Below are 24387 nucleotides of genomic sequence, written 5' to 3'. Positions count from 1 at the left end.
GGGCAACTGAAGAGAAGAATTGCCCAATTTAAATTATACCTAAAAACTCCCAGTGGTGCTTTGATATGTTTTCAATACTAAACACACACACACACACACATGTACACATATACACACACACATATACACACACACACATACACACATATACACACACATACACACACAAAATGGGAAAAATAAATTGTTTCTTGAGAATTTGATTGAAATTGAAACTGGAACTTACTGTGTGTCTTAGCTGGGGGCAAAGGGAGTTCACGTGATTAAATGCAAAATTAAACTCCTTGGAAAATGTTGATCCCCGCCCCTGCCGCCCCCCCCTCAGTTTATTCCTCCTCTTCACCCACTTCCACCCCCAGCATATCTATCTCACTCTCTGTTCCACCCCTCCCCAGTTGGCATTTAGTAAAGGTCATTCTGAAGTGCTGAGGTATTTGAAGAGAAAACAGGGCTGAAGTTCCAGGAGACTGGTGTTTGCAAACCACTTTCCAGCTAAATCTAGCTCCTTTCTCTGGCCTCACCATCCTCACCCCAGGGCTGATGGTGGCCTCTTTATCTGTCCTCTCAGGCGCAGAATTCCTGTAGCACTGTAACTCTGCTTGATGCTAAGTTACATTTCCTTACCAACCTTGCGTGCAGTTTCTTAAAATCAACACACTGTACCATCTCATTAACTTGTCTCTGTTATGTACACCCCACATTTACCATCAAAACTCTGTTTCTGCTTTACATCTAACCCCATTTATAGGATCTCTGTTTTAGCATATTCCCTGTTATACCTTCACTATCAGCCTCACTGTTATAACGTCTCTCTCTTGTACCCATTACCCTCAAGTGTCAGGCTTTGTGTTCGAATACTGTCTGTTACATGCCTTATCTGATAATCTGCCTCTACTCTAGCACTCTGGACTTTGACTTTATTCATGCTCTGTTCTAGGATGCTGCCTGTGGAATTCACCTTGTTCCAACTTGTTTCCCAAAGTCTGTGCGGTGGATCAAGGTGACATTTGTGAAAAGAAGTCTTGTTTCACAAAAGCTCCAGACAGCAAAGGCTGATTGTAGGTCACTGTCCACATCTTCTTATTTCAATAAAAATGCAAAACTAAGCCAGTATCTACGGATAGAATCAGTTTGTAGTGTGAGTTCTCTCTATACTGAAGCTGGGCTTGCCGTTCACTTGATGGAATGCCAGATTTCAACTTGAGGCTTTTCTGAAGCCTGTTTTATATAACGGCAGTGGTTTTGGCAGAATGCAGCAGACCTCCCAGTTCTGGCAATCCCACTTCCCCTATGTTCGCGAGTGGTCTTTTTAAATTAATTCTTGGTATGTGGGCATCACTAACTAGGCCAGCATTTATTGCCCATCCCTCATTGCCCTGGAGAAGTTGGTCGTGAGCCATTTTAAACCACAGCAGTCCATGTTGGTTTAGCTCGGTAGGCTGGACAGCTGGTTAGTGATGCAGAGTGGGTTCAATTCCCGTAGCGGCTAATGTCCAAATTTGCAGCGATACAAAGTTGGGTGGGAGGGTGAGCTGTGAGGAGGATGCAGAGATGCTTCCGTGTGATTTGGACAGGCTGAGTGTGTGGGTATCTGCATGGCAGAAGCAGTACACTGTGAGATCATGTTGGGTCTTGGAGAAAGCTTGTGACACGAGATGCAGCTCCCACTGCAGTGATGCAAGGAAGGCATGTATTTGTCTATCAGCTTGAATTGTCTCCAAATTCTCCAGGCACAGTGAATTACAGGTACTTTGAAGCTATGTAACCAAATGTGGTCATCATCTTTTTAATATTCATTCACTGGCATTTTATTTATCCGTGCTTAAATTGAATGTCTGCCTAAGCCATTTCAGAGGGCATTTAAGAATTAACCGTGTTGGTATAGGACTATAGTAGGTCCAGGCCAGGCAAGCTTTCTTCCTGATAGGACATTAGTGAACTAGTTAGATTTTCTGATTAACACAACAGTTTCATGTCACTATCACTGGGACCAGCTTTTCATTTGCATTTTTTTTAACTGAAATTGAATTCTAAAACTGCCAGTGAGGATTGGAACTCATGTTCTTTGGTCTGCTAGCCCAGTAATGTAAAGTCAAATGGGTGTTGGTCCTCTCGAGTAACAGTATGAATTAATTGTAGATAACAAGGAAATGGCAGATATAATGAACAAGTATTTTGCTTCTATCTTCACTATCGAGGAAAAACATTCCAGTAATCTAGCAGATGGGGTGTATTGTGGAAAAATGTTCATTTTTGCAGGAAGAATAAAAAAGCAGCATACAATTTAAACAGAGAATTCACAATTCTGAGGTACAGGAGTGATAAAAAAAGTATGCATCCAGAAGGTATTTAAGAAAGCAAATGGAATGCTATCCTTTATTATGGGAGGATTTAAATGCAAAAGTAAAGATGTTATGCTTCAGTTATACGGGACATTGGTGAGACCACATCTCGAACACTGTTCCCAGTTTTGGTCTCTTTATTGAAGGAAAGATGTAACTGCATTGGAAGCGGTTCAGAGATTCACTCCTTTGAAACCTGGAATGAGTGGGTCGTTTAATTGTTTAATGAGAAAAAATTAGACAAACTGGGCTTGTATCCTTCGACCCTCCAAGCCTGAACCAACCATACTGCCCGACTGAACTAAAATCCCCTACCCTTCTGAGGACCATATCCCACTATTTCCTCCTTTACGCTTCCTCTCCCTCCCTTAAGCTTCCTCTTCCCCTCTTCTTCCTTTCTCTCCTTTAAGCTTCCTCTCCCTTACATAGAAGCAATAGGTGAAGGTTCATCATTGGAATCGAGACGTGTGTTCCAGGATCCAGCAAAGAGACAGCTTTGATCACCTGAGCACAGTTGGCTTGAACAGTAATGGTAGTTGGTGATCTTGAGGAAACTGTAAAGGAATGTGTTTCCCGTGCTACATGTCTTAGTGACTGTGGACTGTCAACGTGCTAACTTTTTGTGTATGGAGCTGCCTCCCTAAATCATTCTGCCTCACCTCCCCACACCCTGTACGCAAAAGTTCTGAAAAGGCCTTTGATTTGTCTTTGCTTTATCCCCAACTCACCCCCACCCAGAGTCTCTCTGTGTTCCTGCGTGTTGCCTATTCTTTCCCCTGTTAATGCTTTCAGGTAGGTGAGGAAGAATCAGAATCCAGCAACACATCTGGAAATCCTGACATACTGAGCCTTTTGTAAGCAAGTCAAAGAGACCATAAAGTGCGGGACAGGGGGAATGAATCCATGGCATCTTCCCCATCATCTGGTAGCGGGCTAGGAGTTCAGTGGAAAAATAAATACTTGGAGGTTGAGTTTGTATCAGAGTTTGGGAGTTTTGCCAGTTGGGCTGTATATGGAAATCAAAAGCAGAACATATGGGCTGGAGAAAACCAGCATTGATGCTGGTTGGAGAACAATGGGGAAGCATTTCTTGATTCCCAGCCTTCAGTCTGATTGAGAATCGACTTACCCCCACTCTGCAAAACCCACCTCGTGTGATAGTCCTCAGACATTTCATTGCAACAATTCAAGAAGACAGCTCACCACCACCTTCTCTAAGGTATTTAGGGATGGGTAATAAATGCTGACCTAACCAGTGATGCCTGTATCCCATGAATGAATAAAATCCAAAATGTTTGTTTGGACAATCTGAGATGGCCTCTTCTCCACACCATGCCAGTCCGCAACTCCATCCAGACATCTGAGGAAAGTTAGTTAAGCCGCACTTGGAATATAGTGTTCAATTCTGGTCGCCACACCACCACAAGGATGCGAAGGCTTTGGAGAGGGTACAGAAAAGATTTACCAGGATGTTGCCTGGTACTAGCTATGAGGAGAGGCTGGAGGAACTTGGTTTTGTTCTCACTGGAACGACGGAGGATGAGGGGCGACCTGATAGAAGTCTACAAGATTATGAGAGGCATGGACAGACTGGATAATCAGAAACTTTTTCCCAGGGTGGAAGAGTCAAATACTAGGGGGCACAGGTTTAAGGTGCGAGGGACAAGGTTTAAAGGAGATGTATGAGGCAGAGTTTTTTTACACACAGGATAGTGGGTGCCTGGAACTCAGTACCCGGGGAGGTAGTGGAAGCAGATACGGTAGTGACTTTTAAGGGGCGCCTTGACAAATACATGAATAGGATGGGAATAGAGGGATAGACTTCACCTCACTATAAGAAGGATGTGGAAGCATTAGAGAGAATGCAGAGATTTGCCAGGATGCTGCCTGGTTTGGAGGATAGGTCTTATATGGAAAGGTTGAGGGAGCTGGGGCTTTTCTCTTTAGAGCGGAGGAGGATGAGAGGTGACTTAATAGAGGTTTATAAGATGATGAGGGGGATTGATAGAGTGGACGTGCAGAGACTATTTCCTCAGGTGGATGTAGCTGTTACTAGGGGGTATAACTATAAGGTTCATGGTGGGAGACATAGGAGGGATGTCCGAGGTAGATTCTTTACTTAGAGAGTGGTTGGGGTGTGGAATAGACTGCCTGCTGTGATAGTGGAGTCGGACACTTTAGGAACTTTCAAGCGGCTATTGGATAGGCACATGGAGCACACCAGAATTATAGGGAGTGGGATAGCTTGATCTTGGGTTTGGGCATAGCTTGGCACAACATTGAGGGCCGAAGGGCCTGTATTGTTCTATGTTCTATATGTTCCCCGGAAGAGTAGGGCATTTTAGTTAAGTCGGGCAGCATGGTCAGTGCAGGCTTGGAGGGCTGAAGGGCCTGTTTCTGTGCTGTAATTTTCTTTGTTCTTTGTTCTTTTGTCCTTTGAAAGTGCTTTGCTTATGAAATGTGATGGATTTTCCTGTGTGTCGGACGGTGCTTAATTTAACTGGCTTGCTTTACTTAGCCTGAGGCAGAGCTCTGTTCAGTTGGGGAATTGCTGCCTTGATGTGCTGGGTCGTGTTGCTGTTGGACCTCCTCAGTTCAGTTATAGGCATCCAGTGTGCCTGCATTTTCCACCATCTTGTCCTCTACTGACAATACTCCTGATCAGAACTGATCGATAGGTCCTTTGGAACTGATTCACTGGTCCCTTTGAAACTGAGCCATGGATTACCTCAAAACTGAATGTGTGTTTTAGTGACTATGGTACTCGACTTTTAATCCAGGGCCTGGATAATAAACCAGGGAAATGAGTTAAGATCCCACCATGGCAGCTGGGACATTTAAATTAATTTATTAAATAAATCAGGAATCAAAAGCTAATAACAATAAAATGATTCAGAGCCTTACCCGCTATGGCCTACATATGACTCCAGACCCACAGCAATGTGGTCAACTATTAACTACCTTCTGAAATGACCCAGCAAGCCACCCAGTTGTAGCAACCAGCTAGAAAATGTATCCTAAGTATAAAACTAGACAGACCATTCAACATCAGCTTAGGCACCACGTATGGACGTGACAAAGGCACACTATCCACTAGACTCTGCAAATTTCGCTTCTCCCAGTACCTGAAGACTTGGTGCCAACACTGGGAGAGCTGTCTCCAAACCCCATATAGTCTTAAGAATTTGGATCAACCCGAGCTAGGAGTGAGATGAGGAGAAACTCCTTTACTCAGAGAGTTGTTGGACTTTGGAATGTGCTGCCTGGGAGAGGGGTGGAGGTGGATTCCAGGGAGTTTCAGAAGAGAGCTGGATATATATTTGAATGTGATGAAAGTGAGGAGATGGGGTTAGAAAATGGGACTAGCTGCATAACTCTTTCAGGAGCCTGACATCGCTAGCTGGCCAGTATGTATTGCCCATCCCTAGTTGCCTTGGAGGATAGTTGAGAGTCAACCATATTGCTGTGGCTCTGGAATCACATGTAGGTCAGATTGTGTAAGGATGACAGATTTCCTTTCCTACAGGGACATTAGTGAACCAGATGGGTTTTTCTGACAATCAACAATGATTTTGTGGTCATCAGTAGATTCTTAATTCCAGATATTTTTATTGAATTCAAATTCCCCATCTGCCGTGGTGAGATTTGAACCCGGGTCCTCAGAACATTAGCAGAGCTTCTGGATTAATAGTCTGGTGATAATACTGCAAAGCCATCACTTCCTCACATTTCACTCTGCTGTAAAATTTTTATGATTCTATAGATCAGTCAGCTTAATGTCGGTAAATGGGGAAAATTCTAGAGTCCATTTTCAAAGATTTTATAGCAGAGCACTTGGGAAACAGTTGTCGAATCAGAGTCAGCATGGATTGATGAAAGGGAAATCATGCTTGACAAATCTTCTGGAAATCTTTGAGGATTTAACTAGTAGAATTGACAAGGGGGAACCAGTGGATGTGGTTTATTTGGACTTACAGAAGGCTTTTGACAAAGTTGGTCAGAAGAGGTTATGATGAATATCCTTCTTTACCCAGTCAAAATTGTTCATCATTTTGAACATCTCATTAAGGTCAGCTCTTAATCTTCTCTGCTCCAAGGAGAATCAGCCCAATTTCACTAACCTTTATTTGTATCTATAATTCCACATTCCCGGTTTCATTCTAGTGAATCTCCTTTGCACTCTCTCTCTCTCCAGGGCTTTAACATCCTTCCTTAAAAAAGGTGCCCAGAATTGAACACAATACTCTAAATGTGATCTGATCAATGATTTGTAGTGATATAGCATCACTTTCTTGCTTTTACACTCAATGCTTCTATTTATAAACCTAAGGATCCTATCAGCCTTCTTAATAACTGTTTTCTGGCCAGGCCTGGCCACTTTCACAGAATAATGCACTTGAACCCCGAGGTCCTTCCGCACATGTACTCTCCTCAAAGTTGTACCATTGAGCCTGTAATGTCTCCCAGTGTCCCTTCTACCAAAATGCATTATGTCACATTTCACTGCATGAAATTCATCTGCCAGAAGTCTGCCCATTTGGCCAACTTGTCCATGTCCCTCTAACATTGCTTAGCATCATTCTGACAATTCACTATTCACTGTACCTTAGTAACATCTGCAAATTTGGAGATTTTGCCCTCAGCACACATCTCTAAATTGTTTATATAAATCATAAAAACAACGGTTCCAACACTGATCCCCGAGGAACACCATTTTCAAGTTGTCTCCAGTCTGAGAAAAGCCCATCTCTACCTCCCCCCGTTTCCTATTTCTCAGCCAACTTCTAACCTGTGCTGCCAAGAACCCATCAACCCCAAACATTTCTAATTTGCTGAGGAAGTCCAGAGGCGAGTCTGGGACATAAGGAAAATCCTTTCTCTCCTAGCTTGTGTCATGGATTCCTCAGTATCTACCTGAAGCATGGGCTAGAGCCGGTGGAGTCCCCATCTGAAAGATGTCACCTCCATCAATGCAGCACACACTTAGTGATACAAATCAAGATAGATGATGACTTAGAGCTTAACCAAGGGAGTGGCCTGAGACCTTCCTGACCTGTCTAGCCTGTCTTCAACTCTCCCAATTGAATGTGCAAACCTGGCTTGGAGCATGAGAAGCCTCACCCTGGATCCCACAGTTTGGAAGTGATTTTGTCCTGTGTGGTTAGTAGGCAGCGGTGTGTGCTGTGCTGCTTGTTGTTATTAATTAGCTTCTCCTTTCTCAGGGTGTGAGTGCCATTGAGATGTGTACCTGAACTTGAGATTGTGGATTTAAAACAAAACCTCAGAGCTATCAGATACCTTGTTTCCAAATTAGGATGGCTATCAGAAGGCTTTGTGAGCTCCTATTGCATTTTTCTCTCAGTTTTCCTACTTATCTTTCTCCAAAAGTGTTAGTACTTTTCAGGTATCCTACACAAACTTTCTTCTCATGCATCCCTGTCAGTTACAACTAATACTGATAAAACTACAGTCTGGCTGTAAATACACAGGGACTGCTGTTGTCCTGAACATACAGAGGAACTGCTACTCGTTACTGATGTGTACAAACTGCTGTTATATATAATGATGCACAGGGGGTGCTATTCTCTATATTACACATAAGAGGGGCTGTTGTTCTCCAAAAGAAACATAACACCTGCTGTTCGTAGGGTTTTTATGGCATAGAAGAGGCCATTTGTCCTCTAGACCCCATGCGAGCAGTCTGTGGAGTAATCTAGTCAGTACTAATCTCCTATCTCCATTCCCATAGTCCGGCAAGTTTACTTCCCTCGTGTCCTTCCAAAATCTAAATGATTCCTTTTGAAATCATTGATTGTCTTTGCTCCCATCAGCCCCTGAAACAGTACATGCGCGGGTCACTGTGTAAAAAAGTTCTTCCTTATATCCTCACAAATTTGATTGGGTTTTTTGAAGGGATAACCAAGAAGCTAGATGAGGCCAGTGCAGTTGATGTTGTCTACATGGACCTTAGCAAGGCCTTTGACAAGGTACTGCATGGTGGTTGTCGCATAAAGTTAAATCTCATGGGATCCAGGGTGAGGTATCTAAATAGATACAAAATTGGCTTCTTGACAGAATAAGAAGTCTCACAACACCAGGTTAAAGTCCAACAGGTTTATTTGGTAGTAAACACCACAAGCTTTCGGGGTTTGCCCCTTCGTCAGGTGAGTGGGAGTTCTGATCACAAACAGAACATACAAAGGCACACACAGTTTACAGAATACTGATTAGAATACGAGTTTTTACAGCTAACCAAGGTCCAATAAAGGTACAGACAATGTGTGTGAAGATAGCATTGAGCACACGTTAAAGAGATGTGTATTGTCTCCAGACAGGACAGTAAGTGAGATTTTACAAGCCCAGGCAAGTCATGGGGGTTACAAATAATGTGACATGAACCCAAGATCCCGGTGGAGGCCGTCCTCATGTGTGGAACTTGGCTATCAGTATAGCATTCTAATTAGTATTCTGTAAACTGTGTGCGCTTTTATATGCTCTGTTTGTGATCAGAACTCCCACTCCCAGGCACCTGACGAAGGGGCAAACCCCAAAAGCTAGTGGTGTTTACTACCAAATAAATCTGTTGGACTTTAACCTGGTGTTGTGAGACTTCTTACTGTGTTTACCCCAGTCCAACGCCGGCATCTCCACTTCTTGACAGAAGCCAGAGGCTGGTTATAGAGAGTTGTTTTTCAAACTGGAGGCCTGTGACCAGTGGTGTGCCTCAGGGATCAGTGCTGGGCCCACTGTTATTTGTCATTTATATTCATGATTTGGATGAGAATGTAGGAGGCATGGTTAGTAAGTTTGCAGATGACATCAAGATTGGTGACGTAGTGGACAGTGAAGAAAGATATCTCCAATTGAACAGGATCTTAATCAATTGGGCCAATGGGCTGTTGAATGGCAGATGGAGTTTAATTTAGACGAATGCAAGGTGATGCATTTTGGTCGATTGAACCAGGACAGGACTTACTCAGTTAATGGTAGGGCGCTGGAAGAGTTACAGAACAAAGAGATCTAGGGGTACACCTTCATAGCTCCTTGAAAGTGGAGTCACAGGTGGACAGAGTGGTGAAGAAGGCATTCGGCATGCTTGGTTTCATCGGTCAGAACATTGAATACAGGTGTTGGGACGTCTTGTTGAAGTTGTACAAGACATTGGTAAGGCCACACATGGAATACTGTGTGCAATTCTGGTCATCCTATTATAGAAAGGATATTATTAAACTAGCAAGAGTGCAGTAAAGATTTACTAGGATGCTACCAGGACTTGATGGATTGAGTTATAAGGAGAGACTGAATAGATTGGGACTTTTTTCTCTGGAGCGTAGGAGGCTGAGGGGTGTCCTTATAGAGGTCTATAAAATAATGAGAGGCATAGACAAGTAGATAGCGGACATCTTTTCCCAAGGGTAGGGGAGTCTAAAACTAGAAGGCATAGGTTTAAGGTGAGAGGGGAGAGATACAAAAGGGTCCAGAGGGGCAGATGTTTCATACAGTGGGTGGTGAGTGTCTGGAACAAACTGCCAGAGGTAGTATTGGAGGCAGGTACAGTTTTATCTTTTAAAAAGCATTTAGATAGTTACATGGGTACGATGGGGATAGAGGGATATGGTACAAATGTGGGAAATTGGGATAAGCTTTGGGGTTTTTAAAAAAAAGGGTGGCATGGACAAGTTGGGCTGAAGAGCTTGTTTCCATGCTGTAAACCTCTATGACTCTATCCTGCTGTATCTCTTCCCAATTCTTAAATTTGCCCTTATACCATCAGCCAACGGTAACAGCTTTTCTTTATCTATCTTATCTAAACCTGTCAGAACCTTATAGCCGCCATCAAATCTCCACTCGATCTCCTTTGCTCCAACTCATCCAACCTAAAATCCCTCATCCCTGGAACCACTCTGGTAAATCTCCTCTGCACCCTCTCAATGTCCCTCACATCCTTCCTAAAGTGTGGAGACAGAACTGGACACAATGCTCTAGTTGTGACCCAACTAGGTCTTTATAAAGGTTCAGCATAACTTCTCTGCTTTTGTTTTCAATGACGCTATTTATGAAGCCCAAGATCCTATATGCTTTACTAAACACCCTCTCAATATATCCATCTTCAAAGATCCTATATCCCTGTGTTCCTGCACACTCTTCCAAACTGTTCAATTAAATCTATATTGCCTCTTCTGACCCCTTCTGCCAAAATGCTACATCTCACATTATGCTACATTAAATTCCAGTAGCCACATGTCTATCCTCCCTGCTAGCTGTCTACATCCTGTTGCAGTCTATTTGTGTCACCCTCACTGTCTGCCATATCTACAAGCTTGGCATCACCAGCAAATGTGGAAAAGTTGCCGTGTTCCAAAATCTAAATCATTCATATATTCCCCCCAAAAACCTATTGTCCTAGCCCTGACCATTGGAGAACACCACTGCCTACCATCATCCAGTCTGAAAAATAACTGTTTTCCACCATTCACTGTTTTTTGTCCTTAAGCCAATTTTTTTTATCCAAGCTGATACTGATCCTTTATCCATATTGACAACATCCACCACATTACCTTTATCAACCTTCTCAGTTACTTCATCAACTCAAGCATGATCTGCCTTTTATAAATCTTTATTGACTGTCCTTAATTAACTCCAGTTCATTTTTTTCACTGATTATTGTTTATGAAATCTTGCTTTCAGCAGATGTTAAAACTGATTGCCTGTAGTTAACCGGACTGTCCTGACATCCTTTCTTGAATGTTACATTTGCCACTTTCCAAGCTCCACCATCAATCCATCTCAATCCATCACGCAAACTCAACTCAAACAGTTTAACAAAGGAGAAAGGGAAAGGAACCAAAGTTAGGGCTTCTTGAATGACCAGGGAAAATATAAAGAAACAAAAGAAGAGGGTGTATTATGTATGTTAGGTGAATTCTAACATCCACTGACTCTGTCTGCTCTTCCCGCTGCCTCAACAAAACAGCCGGCATAATTAAGGACCCCACACACCCAGCCCATTCTCTCTTCCACCTGCTTCCTATGGGAAAAAGATACAAAAGTCTGAGGTCACGTGCCAACCGACTCGAGAACAGCTTCTTCCCTGCTGCTGTCAGACTTCTGAATGGACCTACCTTGCTTTAAGTTGATCTTCCTTTACACCCTAACTATGACTGTAACGCTACATTCTGCACCCTCTCATTTTCTTCTCTATGAACAGTATGCTTTGTCTATACAGCACGCAAGAAACAATACTTTTCACTGTATGTTAATACATGTGACAAGAATAAATCAGATCAAATCAAATCAAATCCCCAGTATATATGTGAAAGATTGAAAGATTCTGGCTGTAATCTCGACATTCCCTGAACACCTTGGGAAGCAGCCAATCCACTGTAAACATAGGCAGTCTTTCCGGTACATCCCACCTATAAGAACATAAGAAATAGGAGCAGGAGTAGGCCATCTAGCCCTTCGAGCCTGCCCCGCCATTCAATAAGATCATGGCTGATCTGTTGTGGCTCAGTTCCACTTTCCCGCCCTCTCCCCATAACCCTTAATCCCCTCTCTTATCAAGAACCCATCAACCCGCTTCTTAAAAATATTTAGCGAGGCAGCCTCCACCACTTCAACGGGCAGAGAATTCCAGAGATTCACCACCCTTTGAGTGAAGAAGTTCCTCCTCAACTCCGTTCTAAACCGCCTCCCCTTTATCTTGAGGCTGTGCCCCCTAGTCCTACTGTCTTTTTTGAGCGGGAAGAGTCTCTCCACCTCTATCCTATCCATCCCATTCATCATCTTATACGTCTCAATGAGATCTCCCCTCATTCTTCTAAACTCTAACGAGTACAAGCCTAGTTTATTCAGCCTCTCCTCATAGCTCAATCCCCTCAACTCCGGTATCAGCCTAGTAAACCTCCTCTGCACTCCCTCCAGGGCCAAAATATCCTTGCGCAGGTGCGGCGCCCAAAACTGCACACAGTACTCCAGCTGCGGCCTCACCAATGCCCTATACAGCTGCAGCAAGACCTCCCTACTTTTATATTCAATCCCCCTCGCTATGAAGGCCAGCATCCCATTCTCCTTCCTGACCACCTGCTGCACCTGCAAGCTGGGTTTTTGCGACTCATGCACAAGGACCCCGAGGTCCCTCTGCACCGTCGCCTGCTGCAGTTTTTCGCCACGTAAGTAATAGTCCTTCCTACCATTCTTCCTACCAAAGTGGACCACCTCACACTTGCCAACATTAAATTCCATTTGCCATTTCCTGGCCCATTCGCCCAGCCTATCTAGATCCTTCTGCAGACTCTCCACACCCTCCGCACAATTTGCCTTTCCCCCAATCTTGGTGTCATCAGCAAATTTCGATATCAATGTTCACACAGTCCATTACCTCTGCCATATCCACTCTGAGTGATATTTTGTTAGATTCCTCTTCCTTAGTGTACCCCAATACAAAGAACTCAGCCTTGCAGTGCACCTTTAAGCATATAGCTTAAATAGGCCTCTCTCTCCGTATGTGATAGAAGATTTTTGGTTTCGCTATTATGTTGACTATAAATTTTTGAAGTGGATTCGTTCATGGGATGTGGGAGTCAGCATTTATTGCCCATCCCTAATTGCCCTTGAAAAGGTGGTGGTCAATTGCCTTCTTGAACTGCTGCCATCCATGTGTTGAAGGAATGCCTGCAGTGCTGTGAGGAAAGGTGTTCTGGGATTATAGCTCAGATTTATTGCAGTTCAGTTTTCCTCTCAGCTTATTTTCTTAAGATTGTGCTGAAAGAATTCACCTAACATACATAATACACCCTCTTTTTTTGTTTCTTTATATTTTCCGTGGTCATTCAAGAAGCCCTGGCTTTGGTTTCTCTCCCTTTCTCCTTTGTTAAAATGTTTGATTTGATTTGATTTATTATTGTCACGTGTATTAGCTTACAGTGAAAAGTATTGTTCTCGTGCGCTATGGAGACAAAAGTTACTGTTCATAGAGGAGGGAAGGAGAGAGTGCAGAATGTAGTGTTACAGTCATGGCTAGGATGTAGAGAAAGATCAACTTAATGTGAGGTAAGTCCATTCAAAAGTCTGATGGCAACAGAGAAGAAGCTGTTCTTTGAGTTGGCACGTGATCTCAGGCTTTTGTTTTGTTTCCCGGCGGAAAAATGTAGAAGAGAGAATGTCCAAGGTCCCTAGGGTCCTTAATTATTCTGGCTACTTTGCCGAGGCAGCAGAAAGTGTAGACAGAGTCAATGGATAGGAGGCTGGTTTGCACGATGGATTGGGCTACACTCACAACCTTTTGTAGTTTCTTGTGGTCTTGGGCAGAGCAGGAGCCCATACCAAACTGTGATACAACCAGAAAGAATGCTTTCTATGGCCCATCTGTAAAAGTTGGTCAGAGTTGTAGCTGACATGTCAAATTTCCTTCATATCCTGAGAAAGTAGGGGGGTTGGTGGGCTTTCTTAACTATAGTGTTGGCATGGAGGGACCAGGACAGGTTCTTGGTGATCTGGTCCTCTAAAAACTTGAAGCTCTCGACCCTTTCTACTTTGGCCAATTGATCTAGACAAGGGCATGTTCTCCACTACGCTTCCTGAGTCGATGACAATCTCCTTTATTTTATTGACATTAAGGGAGAGATTATTCTCATCACATCAGTTCACCAGATTCTCTATCTCATTCCTGTACTCTGTCTTGTCATTGAGATCTGCCCCACAACAGTGGTGTTGTCAGCAAACTTGAAAATTGAATTGGAGGGGAATTTTGCCACCCTGTCATAGTAACATCTCCTCCTGAAAGGTCATCCATTTTCTATCACAGTTTTCTTGTCAGTCTCTGATTCCATTTTACCCTGCCTAGATCCCTTCTGATCCCACTGACATTAGCCCCCTTCCAATAAGAGGTTCTAATTGTTCCTCCTTCTCCAACACTAATCTTAACCTTAGGATACAATGATCACTCTTACCCAAGTGTTCCCTCACAGACACTTGGTCCTTGTATCCCACCACATTCTCCAGCAGCAGATCCAGCAATCCTGGTTGGGCTGAGAAAATATTGATCGTGGAATTTCTCCCAAACATACTTCGGAAATTCTTCCCTGTCTTACACTTATTGCTAACAATATCACCACTCGGGGTGTTTAACTCCCACAATATCATCACTCGGGGTGTTTAACTCCCGCAATATCACCACTCGGAGTGTTTAACTCCCGCAATATCACCACTCGGGGTGTTTAACTCCCACAATATCACCACTCGGTGTGTTTAACTCCCACAATATCACCACCTGGGGTGTTTAACTCCCTCAATATCACCACTCAGAGTGTTTAACTCCCACAATATCACCACTCGGGGTGTTTAACCCCCACAATATCACCACTCGGGGCGTTTAACTCCCACAATATCACCACTCTGAGTGTTTAACTCCCACAATATCACCACTCGGGGTGTTTAACTCCCACAATATCACCACTCGGGGCGTTTAACTCCCACAATATCACCACTCGGAGTGTTTAACTCCCACAATATCACCACTCGGGGCGTTTAACTCCCACAATATCACCACTCGGAGTGTTTAACTCCCGCAATATCACCACTCGGGGTGTTTAACTCCCGCAATATCACCACTCAGGATGTTTAACCCCCACAATATCACCACTCGGGGTGTTTAACTCCCACAATATCACCACTCGGGGCGTTTAACTCCCACAATATCACCACTCGGGGCGTTTAACTCCCACAATATCACCACTCAGAGTGTTTAACTCCCACAATATCACCACTCAGGATGTTTAACCCCCACAATATCACCACTCGGGGTGTTTAACTCCCACAATATCACCACTCGGGGTGTTTAACTCCCGCAATATCACCACTCGGGGTGTTTAACTCCCACAATATCACCACTCGAGGTGTTAAACTCCCACAATATCACCACTCGAGGTGTTTAACTCCCGCAATATCACCACTCGGGGTGTTTAACTCCCACAATATCACCACTCGGGGTGTTTAACTCCCACAATATCACCACTCGAGGTGTTTAACTCCCACAATATCACCACTCGAGGTGTTAAACTCCCACAATATCACCACTCGGGGTGTTTAACTCCCACAATATCACCACTCGAGGTGTTAAACTCCCGCAATATCACCACTCGGGGTGTTTAACTCCCACAATATCACCACTCGAGGTGTTAAACTCCCACAATATCACCACTCGGGGTGTTTAACTCCCACAATATCACCACTCGGGGTGTTTAACTCCCGCAATATCACCACTCGGGGTGTTTAACTCCCACAATATCACCACTCGAGGTGTTAAACTCCCACAACATCACCACTCGGGGTGTTAAACTCCCACAACATCATCACTCGGGACGTTTAACTCCCACAATATCACCACTCGGGGTGTTAAACTCCCACAATATCACCACTCGGGGTGTTTAACTCCCACAATATCACCACTCGGTGTGTTTAACTCCCGCAATATCACCACCTGGGGCGTTTAACTCCCACAATATCACCACTCGGGGTGTTTAACTCCCACAATATCACCACTCGGGGTGTTTAACTCCCACAATATCACCACTCGGGGTGTTTAACTCCCACAATATCACCACTCGGGGTGTTTAACTCCTGCAATATCACCACTCGGGGTGTTTAACCCCCACAATATCACCACTTGGGGTGATTAGGTATGTTGAGCATAGCTTTAGTTTCCACATGTAAGCTGGTGATACAAGCTCTATGTCACCAGCGATTTTCTTTATCCTTCCACCATCACTATGTTCTCAGACTGCTTATCCATCATTTGGTGCTGACTGAACAGAAATTTCTTCCTATTAAATTTTGGGAAGTCGTTGTTTTTGGTCCTGTTCCAGATTACACTCCCTAACTACCAACTCCATCTGTCTCCCTGGAAACAGTCTAGGATTAAGTCAGTGTGTTCAGAACCTTGGTGTCATATTTGATCCCAGATGAGATTCCAACCTCATTTTGGTACCATCACTAAGAGCACCTATTTCCAGCTTTATAACGTGGTCTGAATTTCCTCCCGTCTCAGTGTATCTGCAGTTGAAACCCTCATTCATTCCTCTGTTACCTCTGGATTCAATTATTCCAATACATGCCTGCATGTGGCTTCCCACATTGTATTCTCCCTAAATTTGAGGGCATCAAAAACTCTGCTCCCCGTGTCCTAACTCACACCAAGTCCCCTTCCCCTTCGTCCATACATGCTGACCTACACTGGTTCCTGGTCAACCGACATCTGGGACTTTAACGCTATCATCCTTGTTTGAAAATCTACGCTATGGCCTCGCTCCTCCTTATCTCTATAATTGTCTCCAGCCCATAATCCTCCAAGATTTCTGGGCTGCTCTAATTCTGGCCTCTCATGAATCCCTGGTTTTAATTGCTGCACTATTGGTGGCCATGCCTTCACCTTCTGGGCCTGGAATTCCCTCCCCATGCCTCTTTACCTCACTTTCCTCCATTAACACCCTCCTCATAAAATCTGCCTCTTTCACTGCCCTTAAGTCATCTGACCTAATATCTTCCTATCTTGCTCAATCTCACACTTTATTTTATAATACTCCTCGAAAGCACCGTAGAAGTTGTTACTTGCTGTTCTCTGTAACATACCTAGGACTGCTGTTACTTATAATATATACAGGGGGTGCTGTATTCTTGTTGTACACACAGGAGCTATTCCCTATTGTATACATGACCTGCTATTCCCTAAAATACACACAGGACTATTCCCTATAGTATGTGGAATTTTGCTATTGCCCAAAATAATGCACAGGGCTGTTTGTTCCTGTAATGTACAATGTTGCCCTTGTTCTGATATCACAGATAATTGGTTGTTTCTGTCACAGATCTTTGTGGTATTTTTCCGGCTCTGTCCCACCCCTGTTTCTTTAGTAGTGCAAAATTTCCAGGGAGTCCATTTGTAAGAGGGAATGATGGTCTGGGATCTGCGTTGTACCCCATTCTGCTTTGGGCTGGTGTCACACAGTCACCCACATAGTTGGTAGCTGAGAGCAGAAGGAAGGAGTGAGGTGGTTCCACCCTGGGCAAAACAGAATTGTTTTGCAAAAAGCACCGTCATTTGACACACCCTTGCCTGATCGCTTCCTGGCATCTGATCACAGGATATGGGAACAGCAGCTGCAGCCAAGGCCAGCATCAAGCTGTTCCGCCCTCTTGGCTGGAGGAGGATGCCTGGAGGCAAACAGCCCACAAACAAGGCTGGCTTTGTTTAACAAAAGCAGCCCTGACGGCAGAATAGGATGCATATCCCTGTATGTAGTCGAAAAAAATATATACGCACATATACACACGCAAGCACCTATCTGGGGAAAAAAGCAAATCCAAGCAAGGTGAGGGTTGGAGATTGAGCTGAGCTGTGAGAGCCTGGAGTGTGGTAACTGTGTGGTACATTACCTGAGGGCTATTTTCCTCTGTTTCTTTCCCTTGATGTGTGCTGCTCTCTAATTTGTTACTATGGCTACAGACAACGTTGCCTCTGCTTGAGATGCTTAAGGTGCTGTTAGTTTATTAAAGGTGTTCTTTTCCATATGTGATGCAGACTGGAGGAAAAACAAGTCAGTGCTGATAACTTGGGATTTATTTTAAAGTAAACAACAACAGTATACATTCTTTGATTATTTGTCCCCTCAGTTGTTGAGGGTTATTGAAGGGCTGATTACCTTCTGGTTTCCAGTAGTTGCACTGAAAGAATGCATCTTTCTTCTTGCTGACAACTTACTGAGTATTTCCAACTGGAACCATCCCTGTCCCGCCGATCCCTGTCCCACACAGCCAAGCCTGTTCCCTTGCCCTCCTATTGCTCAAACACTGCTTTAATGTGGTTGGGATTGTCAAGGCACCATTTGTTCCTATTAATATTTCAGGTACAGAAGTTCAGCTCCTTCCTGTGATGATAGGCATCACTTACTCAATATTTAACCACACGATAGTATAACCTGGGCTAATAGTGGGAGGAGCATCACATGGAGCATAACCACTGGCACAGACCAATTGGGCCAAATGGCCTGTTTCTGCTCTGTAGACTGTACATAATGTTGTGTCCCTCCTTGACCTGTGGACTGAAAGTTGTGTCTTTCACACTTGACTGCAGTTTTTTTGACAGCAATGCCAGAGAGGCCTTGAGGCCGGTATGAAATTGGTAAGCTGTTTCATTTCACAAAAGGAGCAAACACATTTATAGTACACAGACCCTTCATCCAATCATTTGTCTCTGTATAATATAAAATAATTGTGTTTTAAACTTTCCTGTTGCCAATGGGTCACCTTCCTCCATTAAGCAGAATAGTGTTAACTACTATTGTGTATCTTAGCTCTGAAACCTCCCTCCTGTAGATATCTCTTTAAATAAAACTGACTTTTTCAAATTCCCTTCGTTCACAAACTCCACAAACCATCTTGAGCTCAGGGGACACCGTACCCTGTAATGGACACATTATTTATCTATGACCTAGTTAGGCTAACAAATAAGGGGGTTTCACTATTTGGGTAAATAACTTCAATGACTTTTTCATTCACATTTTAACCACCTTTTATATTGCTGTTCAGATGTGCCATAATGTAATTTGCTTTAGAATAAACTTCTAAATAAAAACATTAAATTGCAAATTGTGACCTCATGGCCTTTAATTGTCTTGAGACGATGTTAATTGAAGTTTCTGTGGTTCTTTGAGAAAGAAGAGAGAATTTGTGTTTTTATGTCTTTTGTTATCTCAGGACATCCCACAGCGCTTTAAACTAATTAAATATTTTTGAAATGTTATCAAGCTGCTTTGAACAGTAATGAGATCAATGACCCAAAAATTGATTATGATGATGTTGGTTGAGGGATTAATATTGGTCAAAACACAAGAATCTTCCTGTCCTTCTTCAAATCAGGCCATTGGAAAGATTCCTACCTATCCAGTGCAGCATTGTAATGTCTCATTCAGCAGACGGCACCTCCAACAGTGCAGCACTCCTTCAGTATTACACTGGAGTGCCAGGTTGGATTCAGAGCTCAAGTCTCCACGAGGCGTTTTCAACTGGTGTCTTGCTAACTCAAAGGTGAACATGCTGTGACAAAGCACTAATATTTCATTAGCAGTTCACCACTAAGAGTTCTGAGGGCATTAAGAATCAACTATGTTCTCGGGGAGCCCAGTTTAGGTCAAATCAAATCCAAATTCCTTTCTTAGAGGCATCAGTAATTCAGTTGGGTTTTTGTCATTCAGTTGCTTTCCTGGGCCTTTTTCATGGTGTAATCCTGCAAAGTATAGTATCCGGTTCCACAGCGAGCTTTGATGGGGATTTGAACTTCACTCGATTCATTGATGATACTGCCGTGGAGAGATGATCTTGGAGCTGTTGTCGCTGTGCCAGCTTAAGGGACTAACAGAGTTCTTGCTTCTAGATTGGAAATGGAAGACAGATAACACAAGCGATGGAGCGAAGGCTGGAGGGAAGTTCAAACTAGCTGCAGGGTGATTCATCCCATGATTTCTGTGACAGTGGTCTCACTTTACCCTTGGCTAAGAGACCTTTAGCACCCACTTCCTCCATGGCAAACAGTTTTGGCTGACAATAGCCCATCGTCCCAGAGATATTGTCTCATTTAATAAAGCTATCCTTGCATATATAGGAATAATAAACATGCTGTCATTTAATACACACCTGATAGAAGCAGTGGTGATCTGTGCCATCCCGTGACACACTGCAGATATTGCCTGTTTTAACAAACTCTACAAAATAAACACACTTTTAAACTCAAATTTAACTCCTAAAATTTAAAAGGGATTTCATAAAATCTTCATATTTGCATTCCTAGGAATGGAGGTGGGGAGAAATTGAATGTGATTCATACTCCAGATCAATATCCACTAATCCCTGATGGAATGTGTTGGAATTGTTCAGAAGTTGACTCAAGCTGTGATAATTTGCTAGTTGAATAGCCAATCGACAGTCTTGGCTCTCTCAGCATGAGTGTTACTTGAGCAGCATAGTAAGAAGTTTCACAACGCCAGGTAAAAGTCCAACCAGTTTATTTGACAGTAATCCCACAGGCTTTCGGAAACGGTGCTCCTTTGTCAGGTGTGTGGAAGGTGACCTGACGAAGGAACACCGTTTCCGAAAGCTTGTGGGTTTACTATCAAGTAAACTGGTTGGACTCTAACCTGGTCTTGTCAGACTTCTTACTGTGTTTACCCCAGTCCAACGCCGGCATCTCCACATCTTGAGCAGCATACCAGAGGTTTACCAAACCTGGTGTAATCATGGCGGGCTCAGAGATGAATAGAATATCTGTTGAGCGATAATTAGCTAGGGAAGTTACTTTTAATTTCAGTTCTGACCTATGTTTCTCCTCTTCACAGTGCGCAGCTCCCACATCAGGCTCCCAGACAGGATCCGGAACAGCCTCTTCCCGTCTGTACACTCGTCAAAGAGTAACTCGAGTAAACCTCAGGGACTTCATCTTCTACATGGAACAGGAACGAGACACCAGGCACTCACTAGTACTTTACCGAGCATTCCTGAAGTAGAGATTGGGGGGGACCATGGACTCGTCCCCCCTCCGACTTACAGCTGCAGGCACCCATCAGCATTCAGTGACTGCCGCCTTGTGCCTTTTCCTCAAATAAATCATTTTGTATCCAAATTTGTTTACCATTGCCTCAAACCTCATCTCCTGATAACCTTCAGATACCTCTAGCTGAATGCTTGCATCCAGCATTTGAATTCTGTGTATCTCCCCACCCAATCTTTGTCCATTTGTCCGTAGACATTGAAAGAAAGAACAGCGAATGCTGGTAACTACACAGTGAAGACAGCAAAATACTGGAACAAAAGCCCAACAGGTGGGTCCTGAGCCAGGAATACACTTCTGAGTTTGTGTCAGAGCAGGAAAGAATCCTGATCAAAGCAATAGTTAACCTCTTGCTGTCTAGTCACAGACAAACTAGACTTGTTGTGCAGCAGGTTTACGTTTTAATTTTGTGTTTCCCCACACCCCACCTCGCTATGTTTTTGCTGGGCAAAGGGAAGGCTCCAATTTCACGGCTGTCTTGTAGTCTTGGTCTTGTTTGATGCTTTAATTTGTTTTATCATAATGTATGATTACGTTGTAAGCTCTTCCAGCAGCCAGTCAGAATTGCTGCTTCTGTATTCAAAAGCCTTTAGCAGTATTGAAAGCATTTATGTTTAAGGGAAATATATATATATTTTTTTCATTTTATAACTTTATTTAAAGTTTCTTTATAAAACTAAAACGGTTACACAGCAGGGACCCGGTGAAACTGCCTGAGATGTTTTAGCGGTGAGGGGGATGCTGCTCATTAACGATTTCCTCATGGGTAGATTAAAGTGGGCATTGTTGATCTCACAGTGGATGTTCTGTTTGTACCAACCAGTGTGGGAGGTCAGTTAGTTTAAAGTCACTTTTACATTTTTTTTCTCTAAATTGTATTTGGAGCTGGATGGGGGAATTAGTAACATTGATGACCCCGTTTGCATTAACATGTGAGCTGCCCCTCTCTCTTTCTCTCTCTAATGTGCTGCTGTCACTTTATAACCTAATACAGTGAGTGAAGGGGCAGTGCCAATGATTGGTTAAAGAAAGTGCCAAACATCTGTTATTCTCAAACCTTTTTAGTTGAAAGGCCACTTTTCAACAGCATCAATAAATCATGATTGTGTTTCCACACCAAAATTATATCATACTCAGAATCTGCAAGTGTGGCATGTAAAGATGTTTTAATAATATTGTATCTTTTACAATCTGCTGATTATAATTCTAATATTGACAGCAGCAAATTCAAATATTCCCAAGTTTTATTCCCACTGAGAAGTCTAGAATTCTCCAACTTCCATCTCAGCCCAGAACTGGAGGGTTGCAGAAGGTGGAGGCACACACAGCTTCTTTCTGCCGAGTTCAGTGCTCCCTCATTCCCACTCCCCTCTGGGATAAGGGAGCTGGCTCATTCTGCACTGACCACATTATTGCTGCACCTCTCTCCTGCCTCGCAGCACTTACAGCTTCACTCACACTCATTCATTTACTCTTGTCTTGACCATTCCACCACCAAAATCTCATTGCAAACTGCGCAGTTCTCAAGATGAAAAGGCAACTGAGACTTGTTGCATGCTAACCATTAGAAATCTGATCCAGTTAATCCGATTTGAAGCTAATTGTGGTGCCGCACATTATTATCAGATTTCCCTCTGTCGCTGCGGCAAAGCCTGTTTAGCAAAAGCCCAGACATATTATTGATTAGATTGTGGGTCCCCTGGAAAGTTTCTACATCTCCATGGCCACCCATTGACCCCAATCTGAAAACCATTGTGATGCAGAACTAGAGTGTCCCAGGTTCTAATCCTGGTGTGCGCAGAGTCACTAATTCTCCCTTCATTGCTATTTAAGTTGTGGGAGATGAATGAACTGCCCCTGCGTGAGTGTGGAGCTGGTGATGATTATCTCATGGCTGCTTGGCACAATGGCTGGCATAGATTGGAGTTCTGGTTGGCTGGTGCCTCTCCATGGATGGGGTATCAGAGGGCACACTGAACCTCCCAGCAAGGAGTCTGACGGGAAGATTTTCCTGCCCCTGTGCCCACTCATCCATAGACTCTATGATGTTCTCTGTGTGGGAGGGTAATTGGGGAAAATCTGACCCAAAATGTTCAAGAAGAAAGTTAGCAACACAGAAGAGGGCAGATTATTCTCAGCTCACCCCAGACCTCTCCAGAACCCTATCTTCATTCTTTATGAACGTTTAGTCAGCAACTCACTCAATTTTAGTTCAAGATTCCATTTCCAGTACTAATTAAAAATCCCCCCTGCCCTCGGTCTTAGTTCGCCTTTTTCTCCCCAGTACTTTTACCCCCAGTATTATTTAATTTTCTCCCTGGTATTCTCCGTGACCTCTTTCCCCAGTATTAAGAACCCTCTTTCCACTGCTTCATTTTCCCTTTTTGCCGACAGTAGCATCTTTTTAACCAGTATTAATTCCCACTTTCCCCAGGATTGATCTGCCATCCCCTTCCCCCTTCCCTGATATTGTTTCATTCCCTCTTTTCCCAGTATTAATTTCCCTTTTCCCAATATGAATTCCCCCTTTCCCCATCCCCAGCATTAAGTTCCCATTCCTGGTATTAATTCCCCTTTTCTTCAGTATTAACTTTCTTTTTGCCAGCTCCAAGTTCTCCCGTTCTCTAAGATCGATCCGCCACCCTCCCCCTCCCTCAGGACCGATCCGCCACCCTCCCCCTCCCTCAGGACCGATCCGCCACCCTCCCCCTCCCTAGGGACCGATCCGCCACCCTCCCCCTCCCTCGGGACCGATCCACCACCCTCCCCCTCCCTAGGGACCGATCCGCCACCCTCCCCCTCCCTCAGGACCGATCCGCCACCCTCCCCCTCCCTAGGGACCGATCCGCCACCCTCCCCCTCCCTCGGGACCGATCCGCCACCCTCCCCCTCCCTCGGGACCGATCCACCACCCTCCCCCTCCCTCGGGACCGATCCACCACCCTCCCCCTCCCTCGGGACCGATCCGCCACCCTCCCCCTCCCTAGGGACCGATCCGCCACCCTCCCCCTCCCTAGGGACCGATCCGCCACCCTCCCCCTCCCTCGGGACCGATCCACCACCCTCCCCCTCCCTAGGGACCGATCCGCCACCCTCCCCCTCCCTCAGGACCGATCCGCCACCCTCCCCCTCCCTCAGGACCGATCCACCACCCTCCCCCTCCCTAGGGACCGATCCGCCACCCTCCCCCTCCCTCGGGACCGATCCGCCACCCTCCCCCTCCCTCAGGACCGATCCACCACCCTCCCCCTCCCTAGGGACCGATCCGCCACCCTCCCCCTCCCTAGGGACCGATCCGCCACCCTCCCCCTCCCTCAGGACCGATCCGCCACCCTCCCCCTCCCTAGGGACCGATCCGCCACCCTCCCCCTCCCTCGGGACCGATCCACCACCCTCCCCCTCCCTAGGGACCGATCCGCCACCCTCCCCCTCCCTCAGGACCGATCC

General features: G+C 44.5%; 1 protein-coding gene across 2 annotated transcripts in view; it reads left to right on the top strand.

The window, feature by feature from the left end:
* LOC145341758 (transcription initiation factor TFIID subunit 4-like) overlaps positions 1 to 23572 on the top strand; it is a 309168-nt gene extending 285596 nt beyond the window's left edge. For both annotated transcript variants that reach the window (XM_080186669.1, XM_080186670.1), the window contains exon 16: positions 20729 to 23572. In XM_080186669.1, the coding sequence (XP_080042795.1) occupies positions 20729 to 20896 (168 nt within the window). In that variant the 3' untranslated portion in view covers positions 20897 to 23572. The remainder of the gene's footprint in view (positions 1 to 20728) is intronic.
* The last annotated feature ends 815 nt before the right edge of the window (positions 23573 to 24387 follow it).

Source organism: Carcharhinus amblyrhynchos, chromosome 4 (genome assembly GCF_965287045.1).
Source record: "Carcharhinus amblyrhynchos chromosome 4, sCarAmb.v2.hapA, whole genome shotgun sequence".
In the NCBI taxonomy this organism is placed as follows: domain Eukaryota; kingdom Metazoa; phylum Chordata; class Chondrichthyes; order Carcharhiniformes; family Carcharhinidae; genus Carcharhinus; species Carcharhinus amblyrhynchos.
Note: the sequence above shows the minus strand (reverse complement) of the source record. Positions and strands in the feature narration are given on the sequence as shown.